The sequence below is a fragment of the Callospermophilus lateralis genome, chromosome 11 (genome assembly GCF_048772815.1).
Source record: "Callospermophilus lateralis isolate mCalLat2 chromosome 11, mCalLat2.hap1, whole genome shotgun sequence".
Lineage (NCBI taxonomy): Eukaryota > Metazoa > Chordata > Mammalia > Rodentia > Sciuridae > Callospermophilus > Callospermophilus lateralis.
In genome coordinates, this window is record NC_135315.1 from 42,748,752 (window position 1) to 42,761,566 (window position 12,815).

Below are 12,815 nucleotides of genomic sequence, written 5' to 3' on the forward strand. Positions count from 1 at the left end.
AGGGGTAAATTTGCACCAATTGAAAAGTTAAGTATCAACCTGACTTTTACCTTCTACCCTATTTAGCACATGTTTGTTCTTCGGGAGCGCCCTGAAACAGTGTTAATAGATCTTATTCAGAGGACAAAGGATGCAGTAAGAGAGCTGGACAATCTGCAGTATCGAAAAATGAAGAAACTTCTTTTCCAGGAGGCACATAATGGACCAACAGTGGAAGCACAGGAAGAAGAAGAGGTAATACCTACAGTGACTAAAATCTTAAATTCTCTTTATTGGTTTTTTTCTTTATGCACTTTGCCTTGCCAAGAATTTACCTTTTCTATCAATGGTTCCCAAGTCATTTTCTTAGCATTAATTATATGATATTCCATTTAGGAAAAAGGGTTTTAGATTGCATGCTCAAAGCCCAACCCCTTTAATGGTAAGTGCACATTGGTATGGAAAAGGCTTTTGAAAGTCTTTTATTAGAAAAAAACTGTTCAACTTTAGTCTAGTTCCTCTTATATTTCTTGGCCACTGAACCCTTGGTTTGACTTATCATTCAGTTCCTTGGGACATGCTTTTAGAAGTACTTGAAATTATAGAGTCTTAGAGTTGACTGTTCTCCCTCAGAAGTTATTAGAAAGTTAACAGGCCTTTGACTGTGACAAAGGAAACCTGATTCCTTTTAGTTCTGCATAATTTTATTCCATTTCTATGGCTCTAAAATATTCATTTTACAGATGAGGAAAGTAAGGCTTAGAGTATTTAACTTATTATAGGTGAGGGCATGTGGATTTATATTTATAGTTTTCAAATTTACCCCATCCCAGTTCTGACTCTTTGGTTATTTTCTGTTGCTTTTCAATGAGAGAGATCACTTTGTATTCTGAAACCATGAGCAATTTTTTTTTTTTCCATTTTAGTAGCACTAAATAACTAATAAGCTACAAAATATTAGATCTCTTATATTTTATTACAAAATCAATACAGATTTTATGCCAAATTTTTTTAACCAAAAAATGTGGAATGTGGTCATTATTGAAGCCTTTTAAAACACACACACGCACACACGCACATACACATATCATGCCAGTATTACTTATAAATAATTTATTACTAAACTGGTTCAAGATTAAGATGCATGAAATACTCAGGAATATACATTAATTCAGTAGTGGCAATTGTGTGGCAAAATAACAGTGATTTTTTTGTGGGGGCTTTTTGTTTATGTTTTCTTACCATAATCAGAAAATCATTTTTACTGTTTTAGAAATATGAAATACTTTAATAAAGTTGTGAAATTAATAAAATTCTATGTGGTTACATTTTTTTTTTTTTTTTTTTTACCCAATGAAACTCAGGGGTGCTTAATCACTGAGCCACATCCTAGCCCTTTTTAATTTTGAGACAAGATCTCACTAAGTTGCTTATTAGGGTCTTGCTGAGTTGCTGGGACTGGCTTTGAATTTGGAGTCCTCCTGCCTCAGCCCCCTGAATTGCTGGGATTATAGGCATATGCTACCGTGACCAGCTATGTGGTCAAATCTTTAAAAGCATCTATTCCACTAGGGATCTAAGAAAATTCTATAAATATATACATATATGTACATGCATACACACACTTGTGTGTGCATATGTTGTCTGTATTCATTAAATTCTAGCATATCTTATAAAAGTTTGGTACTACAGACTATAGTAATATTAGTGTCCTAACCCCATGGCTATTTGATTACTTTGTGATTGTGACCGAATTATAAATTATATATTTATAAACATCAAATATTTATACATTTAACTTGAAATTCTTAGTTTATATGGGAATACACAGGAATTAATATTATTTGGTGATAGATAATCTTTCAGGAAGAAAGAACAGCATCCTTTATAAAAGTCCTCAGTAAAAAATAACAAAAAGGGGCTGGGGTTGTAGCTCAGTGGAGAGCACTTGCCTAGCATGTGTGAGGCACTGGGTTCGATTCTCAGCACTGCATATAAATAAAATAAAGGTATTGTTACAACTAAATATTTTTAAAAAGCATTTACAGGATTTTATTCACTCACTCATTCATTCATTCATTTTGGCGGGCTGGGAATTGAACTCAGGGACTCACACGTGCCAGGCAAATTATACACTGAATCTCATACTCAAGCTCCCCAGAACTTTTTTTTTTTTTTTTTTTTAAGGAAATATTTACATTGACCACAAGAGTTATTGAGAAGTGAGCGAAATATCTATCCTCATAACATTTGTTATAGAAATGTTTTTCAAAAAATGCCAGACAATTAAGAGAAAATTTTGTACATCTGAAATCACCTAAAACTGGACTGCATGCACAAAGTACTGAGTTTGATCCCCAGAACTGAAGGAAAAAAAAAAAAGAAGAAGAAAGGAAATAATTCAGAACTGGTCAACTAGCTTTTTTCCCCCCTCAACAGTTCAGGGTTTTTGTTATTTATTTGTAGGTCAGTTTTACTTTTCCATTAACAGTTGATAAGCCTTCCTGGTCTTGGCAGATATGGGGAATTTTTTTTTTTTAATTTTAATATTTATTTTTTAGTTTTCAGCGGACACAACATCTTTGTTTGTTTGTGGTGCTGAGGATCGAACCCGGGCCGCACACATGCCAGGCAAGCGCGCTACCGCTTGAGCCACATCCCCAGCCCAGATATAGGGAATTTTTTACAGTAGACCTAACTTTCTTTTTATTGTACTGGGGATCGAATCCAGGATGCTTTACCACTGAGCTATACGCCCAGTTCTTTTTATTTTTTTATTTTGAGCCAAGGGGCTCACCAAGTTGCTCGGTCTCCCTAAATTGCTGAGGATAGCCTCAAAATTACTGTGATCCTTCTGCCTCAGCCTCCCAAGTCACTGCTGTTACAGGCATGTACCACTATACCTGACTTCTAATTTTATGTCTAATAACTGTGTGCCAAGTGGAATCTGTGCTGGATGCTTTAATTAAGAATTCAGAAGAGATGCAGATATTTTAATCTAATGCTCTTTTTCCTTAGGAACAAGATCATGGTGTTGGCCGGACTGGAACAGTCAATAGTGTTGGAAGTAATCAGTCTATTCCCAGTATGTCTATCAGTGCCAGCAGCCAAAGCAGTAGTGTTAACAGTCTTCCAGATGCCTCAGATGATAAAAGTGAACTAGACATGATGGAGGGAGACCATACGGTGATGTCCAACAGTTCTGTCATCCATTTAAAACCTGTGAGTATTTGGATTTCAGTGAAAAATTTCAACATTAGTGAATAATTTTTATCTGATTAGTTTAAGTAAAGGAAGTTTTCTTTTAAGTTTCAAAAGAATGAAACATATTTTAAAATAGCAGTAGTCTTGTTAATTCCTAATCTGTTAACTGCTTTAGAAAACTAAATGTTTTGAGAATACAAGAAGAATACAGAACCAAAAAAATCTTAGAAGAAAAAAATATAAAATATTATGTACTGTATTATTTGAAGTTCTTTTTTTTTTTTTAAAAAGAGGGAGAGAGAGAGAGAGAATTTTTAATATTTATTTATTTTTTTAGTTATCGGCAGACACAACATCTTTGTTTGTATGTGGTGCTGAGGATCGAACCCAGGCCGCACGCATACCAGGCGAGCGTGCCACCACTTGAGCCACATCCCCAGCCCTATTATTTGAAGTTCTTACATGGAAAATAAAAATTACAGAATAGGAAAGATGTGCATGAAATTTATGATAATGATTGCTATTGAAGAATGAAGGAAAGAGTTGGCATGAGTGAAAATCAAAAGTGACTTTTACATTTTTCATAATTATATCTTTAAAATAAGACTAATTGTAGAAAATTATAAATTTAGGCTTTAGGAAATGTAGGTGCAGCCTTATTGCCTTATTTGTAATTCTTTTTTTTGTGGGGGTGGATACTAAGGATGGAACTCAGGGACACTTGACCACTGAGCCACATTTCTAGCCCTATTTTGTATTTTATTTAGAGACAGGGTCTCACTGAGTTACTTAGCACCTTGCTTTTGCTGAGGCTGGCTTTGAACTTGTGATCTTCCTGCCTCCACCTCCCAAGCAGTTGGGATTACAGGCATTGCAATTCTTTGCAATTTTGAGTGTAAGTTTTTAAATTTTCTCAAAAATTTTGGAAAAGTCAGATTACTCTTCTTAGTAACTTATAGGACTGTTTTCTTTTTTACTTCATGTCTTACAGTATTTTAAAAGTTATGGGGCTGGGATTGTGGCTCAGTGGTAGAGTACTCGCCTAGCACATTTGAGGCCCTGGATTTCATCCTCAGCACCACATAAAAATAAAATAAGGATATTGTGTCCAACTACAACTAAAAAATAAATATTTAAAATAAAAATAAAAGTTATTAGGTACAGTGCCAAAAGGAAAAAAACCAAATGTCCATCAACAGATGAATGGATAATCAAATTGTGCTGTACAGAATATTATTCATTTAGAAAAAGATGTGAAATTCTGAAACATGCTACTCTGTGGATAAATGTCAACATCATGCCAAAGGCTGGGCATGGTGGCGCATGTCCATAGTCCTACCTGTCTTAGGAGGCCAAAGCAGGAGGATTGCAAGTTCAAACTCATCCTCAGCAACTTATTGAAGCCCCAAGCAACTTACTGAGACCCTCTCTCAAAATCAAAAAATAAAAGCACCTGAGTATAGCTCTTAACTGATTTCTTCAGTGGTTAAGCGTCCCTGGGTTCAATCCTCAGTACCCATCCCATCCTACCCCCTGAAAAAAGAGGAAAAAAAATATGCTAAGGGACACAAGCCAGACAGAAAAGGACAAATACTATATAATTAAACTCAAATGAAATATATGTCTCTAATAGGCAAATTCATGGGGATATTTAGAGGTTACCATGGGATGAATGGAAGGTGAAATGCAAGCTGTTGCTAATGGATGGAATCTCTGTTTGGGGTGGTGAAAAAGTTTTGGAAATAGTAGTGATGGGTACACAACATGAAAATGTAGTTAATCTGGGTTAAAATGGCAAGTTTTTTGTTAGACATTTTAACACCTACATGAAAGCTACTAAGAATGATGGTTATGCAGTAGTAGTATTCAGGGAAACTTCCATTTAATTTTCATATTCATAGGCAATGGAATCAATCATAAGATTATTTCTGTAAGTAGATGGTTGTTACTTAACTGACTTCTTCAGTTAATGAATGGAAGTTTATAAGGAACACTATCAGTTCTTTAATATTTAAAACCATTTTTTAATTGCTTGTTTGTACAGAAGGCAAAGGTAGTTTTAAGCTGTATTGCTTCTAAAATCCAAAAGCCTTTATGTCATTAATTTTTATTACTATTAAAGTATTAGCTACATGTTTCATTATGTTTGTTTTTAAGTGACATTAAAACTTTTCAGTTTTACTTGTAATATGTAGGTTATAAGCCAACCATGTACATTTCCTTATCCTAAATCTGGTTTTTTTTTTTTTTTTGGTACGAGGGATTTAACTCAGGATCACTCAGCCACTGAGCCACATCCCCACCCCTGTTTTGTATTTTATTTAGAGACAGGGTCTCACTGAATTGCTTAGCCCCTCACCATTGCTGAGGCTGGCTTTGAACTTGCAGTTCTTTTGTCTCAGCCTCTTGAGCTACTGGGATTACAGGTGGGCACCACCATGCTCTGTTCATTATCTTGAACCTGTATATTATTTCATACACTGTGAAAACAATTTCTCCTAATTCTAGTTGTGTTGAAGATAAAATGACAGCATTCTCATTTAATTTTTTTTAACCTTTATTTTATTTATTCATTTTATGTGGTGCTGAGGAATGAACCCAGCACCTCGCACATTCTAGGCCACATTCTAGGCAAGTACTCTACCGCTGAGGCACAACCACAACCCATCATTTTCTTAAAATACATTTTTTAGTTGTTGATGGGCCTTTATTTAATTAATTTATTTATATGTAGTGCCTCACATATGATCGCCACTGAGCCACAACTCCAGCCCTTATTTTTTTGTTTTTGATTTCTAAAATAATTATTAGATTTATTTATCTAGTTGACTTTGAACTTTAATTTTCTTGAAGTTTCAAACAGTTTGTGTAGCTTACATGATATTGTCTCTTTCTTTGCTTAGGAAGAAGAAAATTACAGAGAAGAAGGAGATCCTAGAACAAGAGTATCAGATCCACAGTCTCCTCCCCAAGTATCTCGCCACAAATCACATTATCGTAATCGAGAACACTTTGCAACCATAAGGACGGCATCACTGGTATGTACTTCCCCAGACCCAGATGGAAATATAGTTTTTCATGTTCAACTTTGGACCCAAATATAAATATATCTTATTTTTTGTACTGGTGTTTGTTTTTCAAAACTTTCATTCAACATTTAAATGCCTGTTATGAGAAGAATGTGTAAAGCACACTGAAACGTGGTAAACTAACAATGTCTTTAAGACATGCCCACAAATAAATAATCTTTTGAATATGTCAAATACTTAACATAATTACAAAGTACTAAATAGTTATTCAGATAACTTTTTATTAGGAACATAAAAGAAGCATTTATCAAACAAATTGGTTGGAGCATTTAGAATTATTAGGTTTTTATGGCTGGGGTGGTGGCTCAATGGTAGAGTGCTCGCCTGGCATGCGTGAGGCTCTGGGCTCGATCCTCTACACCACATAAAAATAAGTAAACAAAATAAAGGTATTGTGTACAACTAAAAAATAAATATTAAAAAAAATAGAATGATTAGGTTTTACATACAGGGAGAGGAGAAATGGTATTTCCATGTAAGAATTGACAATAAGGTAACATGAGGGTAACCACTAAAAATGTAATGTTTGGAAATTGCAAATAATCCTATTTGGTATGCTGTAATCCTAATTTCCCAAATAACAATAAATATAGATTTATTTGTCCATTACAAACATGTTATAATGGGGCATTTAAAACTCTGTTCAGTTAGACGTGTGGGACCAAGAAGATAATAAAGGATGCTAGGAATAGAAAGAAATTACATTAATATATCATGTGAAAAGTAGGTTATTAGAGAAGAAGATAGGGAAAAAAAGTTATTTTAGTAATCTAAATTGCTACATAATAAGCAGAATTACTGTATAATCAGATTTTATAAATCCTGTGCCCATGAATCTGTATGGCATGTGGAGTCAGAAATGCAGTACCCCCTCCACATACATGCACTGTTATTCTGCAACATGAAAATAATGCTTTAAACAGAGCAAATGGCAGAGATTATTTATTTGTTTGTTTGTTTATTTATTGATGTCTCTTGATAGATATATAAAGCAGGTTGAGATCTGGGGAAAATCTCTTTGTGACATGGCATGTATTAAATGTTCTCAGGCAAGTCTGTATCTCAAATGTTGGCTTCCTCAAATTAATAAATAACATTTATAGATTTAACAAATCAAAAACCTGAAAAAGAGTTTTATATATTTGGCAGAGGGGAGTACCAGGGATCACTTAACCACTGAACCACACCTTCAGGGCCCCCTCCTTTTAATTTTTATTTTAATTTTTTAGTTGTTGATAGCCTTTATTTATTTATTTATTTATTTATTTATTTTTATTTATATGTGGTGCTAAGAATTGAACCCAGTGCCTCACACATGCTAGGCAAGTGCACTACCACTGAGCTACAGCCCCAGCCCCACCCCCAGCCCCTTTTGTATTTTATTTAGAGACAGAGTCTCACCAGGTTGTTTACGGCCTCTATAAGTTGCTGAGACTGGCTTTGAACTCCTGATCCTCCTGCCTCAGTCTCCTGAGTAGCTGAGATTACAGGCGTGTGCCACTATGCCTGGCAAGAGTTATATTCTTGAACCTAGTATTTCCATATATTGTAAATAAAATATTCAGAGAGTATGTAGCTTTTTGCACAAATAAACATTGCTGTGTTATATTTTATGAGTACTTTGCCTTCTTTTGTTTTGAATTTTTCTTCATATAATAAAATGTACAGATCTTACGTAGTCAATTTGAGGAATTTTTAAATTGATATACACCTAAGTTAACCATTACATAAAACAAGAGATGTCAAATTTCCTTCATCTTACAAAGTTATTTTTATACTCCTTTTTAGTTAATTTCTCATTTCCATGAGTATCACCTTTTGTTTCATAATATGTTTTGAATGTTTGGGATTTTATATGAGTGGAATAACACAGAATAATGAATGCATGTTATTGAATAACATGTTATTGTGTTCGACAATGTTAATTTTTTTTCTCTAAAAAACCTTTTCATTGTGTGAATATACCACCATTTAAAAAATATTTTTATTAGTTATTGATGGATCCTTATTTATTTATTTGCTTATATGTGGTGCTGAGACTTGAACCCAGTGCCTCATACATGCTAGTCAATTGCTCTACCACTGAGCCACCACCCCAGCCCCCTGCCACCATTTGTTTATCTATTCTTTTCTTGATAAACTTTTGGTTTGTTTCTGTTTTGGAACTGTTATGCATAAGATTGCTGTAAACATTTGTGACCAAGCCATGATGTGAACGTTATCTCTTTTTTTTAATTATAAGTTTTGGTGGTACCAGGGATTGAATCCTTTTTAATTTTTTATTTTGAGACCTCACTAAATTGTCCAAGCTGGCCTCGAATGTGGTTTTCTGCTTCAGAAATACAGGTGTGTGCCACCATGCCCAGCTGGTCTTTTAATTTTTTTTGAGTAAATACCTAAGGGTAGAATTGTCAAGTTCTAGGATATATGTTTCTTTAATTTTATAAGAAACTTTGTCAGTTTTCAAAAGTGACTGTAGCATTTCACATGCCAATTAGCAGTGTATAAGCATTCTAGTTGGAGTCTGAGGCAGGAAGATCACATTTGAAGCCAGCCTGGGCAACTTAGTGAGTTGTCTCAAAATAAGATAAAATGGGCTGGAAATATAGTTCAGTAGTAGAGTGCTTCCTTAGCATGCTTAAGGTCCTATGTTCAATCCCTAGTACCACCAAAAAATAAACAAAACAAAATAAAAAAAACCAAATCACTGAAAACATCTGGTAAATTAAATACAAGTGTTGGTGAAGATGCAGAGAAAAGGGAACTCTTGTACATTATTGTTGGGAATGTAAAAACAGTTTAGGAGTTCCTCAAAAAAATTTAACAGTAAGTGGCAGGAATGATAGCTTGTGCCTGTACTCCCAGAGATTCTGGAGGCAGGAGGATCACAACTTCAAGGCTAGCTTCAGCAACTTAGTGAGACCCTGTCTCAAACTAAAACGTGCTAGGTATGTGATTCAGTAGTTCAGTGCCCCTGGGTTCAATCCCCAGTTTAAAAAAAAAATCAAAAAACAGAAAGAAAGAAAACTAACAATACAGCCAGGCATGGTGGCACACACCTGCAATCAGAGCTTTTTGGAGGCTGAGGCAGAAGGATACCAAATTCAGGTCCAGCCTGGGCAACTTGGTGAGACCCTGTATCAAAAAATAAAGTAAAAAGTGGTAGGGATTTAGCTTAGTGATAGAGCACTTTGGGTTCAATACCCAATGCCACCAAAATTAAATATATAAAAAAAATTAACAATAAGAACTACTATATGATCCAGTACTCCCATTCCTGAGCACATAACCAGAGGAACTGAAATTAGTATGCCAAAGGAATATCTATACCCTTGAGTGTATTGTAGTATTCACAAAAACCAAGATGTGGAATCACCCTAAGTATCTATCAGTGTCTATCAGTGGACGATCAATGAATAAAGAATGTATTTTGGGGGCTGGGGAGGACGGATCATCATTTACAACAACATAGATAAATCTAGAATATGCTATGCTAAGTGAAACAGTCCCACTTACATGTAGAATCCAAAAAGGTTGAAGTCATAAAAGGGGCTAGGTAGGGGTGAGAGGGAGGGAATATGTAGAGTTGTTTGTGAAAGCACACACAGATTCAGATAGAGAGGAGAACTAAGTTTTGAGATCTGTTGCACAACAGGGTGACTACAGTCAATAATAATATATTGTATATTTTGAAATATCTAAGACTAAATTTCAAATATCTCACTATGAAAAATGATTGGTAAATGAAGTGATGAATATGTTAATTAGCTTGATTTAATCATTCTATTTGTATATCTATGTCAAAACATCACATTGTACTCCATAAATGTGTACAATTATAATGTCAGTCAAACATAATTTTATAGGTTAGGAGTATTAGTTTGGTGGTAAAACAAACCCTTACATTGTAATAAAGCCATGGGGTTGATTCCCAGCGCTGCCAAAAAATAATACTAACCTTTATAAAAAACTGAAAACAGACAAGTTCATGTACATACATATTCATAGAGGCACTGTTCACAATATCCAAAAGGAAAGGGTCAAATGTGTGTCAGTGGGTGAAAAACTAATTATGATATATTTACAATGAAATATTTTTCTGCTATAATAAAGAAGTGAGGTAATGATACATTCAACAACATAAATGAACCTCAAAAACACAATGAAATATATTTAGACATGTATCACTTTCTTTCTTTCTTTTTTTTTTAATGTGGTGCTGAGGATCAAACCCAGTGCCTCACACATGCAAGGCAAATGCTGTATCACTGAGCCACAACCAAGCCTTACATCACATTCTTTAGTGAAATATTGAGAATAGGTAACATTGTTGAAACAGAAAGCAAATTGTTGGTTAGGTTGCTAAGCAGAAGAATGAGAAATGCATGCCAGGAGTGGTGGTGCACACCTCTAATCCCAGCTGCTCAAGAGGCTGAGACAGGAAGATTGCAAGTTCAAAGCCAGTCTCAGCAACTTGGCAGAGACCCTATCTTAAAAGAATTAATAAAAAAGGTCTGGGGATGTGGCTCGGTGGTTAAATGCCCTGGGTTCAATCCCTGGTACCAAAAGAAAAGAAAAAAAATGAAGGAACTGTGAGTAGAATTTTCTTCTCAGGTGATACATGTTTTCTAAATAGATAAAGCGCATGTATTTAAAAAAAAAAACAAAAACATGGTGAATGGATTAAATGTCACTGAATCTTTCAATGTAAAATGATTAATTTTAGGTTCTATGAACTTTATCTTAATTTAAAAATCGTATTTATATGTTTTTTCTTTGTGGGTCATTGGTGTTTACATCCTGCCCATGAAACGTGCTTACTTCCAGGGTCATGAAGATATTTTATGATTTCTTCTGCTTTATTATTATAGATTTTATAATTAGATAAGAAATCATTCTCAAAAATAAGAAAGAAAGATGTCATCCTCTTCACATTAGTTTTTATACATTAAGTGAGAGATGTGAGAGTTAAGGTTTGTTTTTTTTCTGTGTAAAGAAGCACTTCTTTTGGGGCTGGGATTGTGGCTCAGTGGTGAAGTGCTTGTCTAGCACATGCGAGGCCCTGGGTTCAATCCTCAGCATCACATAAAAATAAATAAATAAAGGTATTGTTTCCAACCATTTCCAAAAAATTTAAAAAAAATGTTTAAAAAAGACCAAAAAAAAAAAAAAAGAAGAAGAAGAAGCACTTCTTTTAGCAGGATTTATTAAAAGTGCTTTTTTCCCCTCTGAATTAACTTGAGTTTTTGGTAGAAAAATGTGTGGTCTGTTTCTAGATTTTGTGTTGTTGTCCTTGTTGAAAGGGAGTATTGTATGTTGCCAGTACCAGTGTCTTGATCATGGTGCTCTCGTCCTTCTGCTTTGTTTTTTCTAAAGATTATTTTGGCATTCTAGGTCCTTTACATTCCCACATAAATTTTAGAACTTGTTTGTCTGTTTCTTTAAAAGACCTGCTGGAAATTTAATTGGAAACTGCAACATTGGGATCTCTTAAATTAATTACCTAGTTAATTAATAGTAGGATGGTCTAAATGCTTTTGAAAGAAAATATTTTGCTTTCTTTTCTTTTCTTTTTTCTCCATTGTTTGTATGTCTAGGTTACAAGGCAAATGCAAGAACATGAGCAGGACTCTGAGCTTAGAGAACAAATGTCTGGCTATAAGCGAATGAGACGGCAGCACCAAAAGCAACTGATGACTCTGGAAAATAAGCTAAAGGCTGAGATGGATGAACACCGCCTCAGATTAGACAAAGATCTTGAAACTCAGCGTAATAATTTTGCTGCAGAAATGGAGAAACTTATCAAGAAACATCAAGCTGCTATGGAAAAAGAGGTAGGTGGCTATTGAAGTATTATTAGTTTATTTTAATTTCAGCTTTTGTCTATCTCATAATTAACCAATATAGCATTTTAATATTGGGGTATCTTTTCCCAGGAACCAAATAAACTGCTTGAAGAAAGGGATAAGTATTTATGTAATTTATATAAACTCTTCTGTGAATTGATGATAGATCACCAAAAAAGATGGTTCATGTGTGTTTTTTTAATTTCGTGACTTAATATATGCATTTTGAATATGAAAAATATTATGATATATTTTAATACAAGTACTAGATCTGGGAAATAATAGGCATGGGATCATTTCCTGATACTTGATAGTTTTGTAGTATCCCATTAGATAAGTCATTCAACCATTTTAGTCTTTTGATACCCTGCTTATCTGAGGACTTTGGTAAATCTTATCAATAGTTGATTTAGCTCTCAAAAAATTATTCATGAGTCTTTACTTCTGTGTATTTTTAAGAAATATTTTTAAAATTTTTATTGCATTCTATATCAGAATACAAAGAATGTTTGAGATTATGTATTGATTCAGATTCAGATTGAACCTGTGTGATTGTTTACGAATGAATTTTCATTACTGTATGGTACGGGTATATTTTCAGTATTTTAGATGCTTTTGCCTGTAGTGATTTTGGTGTCCAATCAGTTTCATTTTATTTTGCTAGTCACATTTATCAAGTAACATGTAAACTTCTTAG

At 34.2% G+C, this 12,815-nt stretch overlaps 1 protein-coding gene across 1 annotated transcript in view; it reads left to right on the forward strand.

Moving 5' to 3' along the window:
- The window catches only part of Taok1 (TAO kinase 1), a 133,443-nt gene that overhangs the window by 88,805 nt on the left and 31,823 nt on the right, over positions 1-12,815 (forward strand). Inside the window, exons 11-14 of the mRNA XM_076869280.1 lie at positions 67-234; positions 2,998-3,201; positions 6,087-6,221; positions 11,870-12,106. Of these exons, the coding sequence (XP_076725395.1) occupies positions 67-234; positions 2,998-3,201; positions 6,087-6,221; positions 11,870-12,106 (744 nt within the window). The remainder of the gene's footprint in view (positions 1-66; positions 235-2,997; positions 3,202-6,086; positions 6,222-11,869; positions 12,107-12,815) is intronic.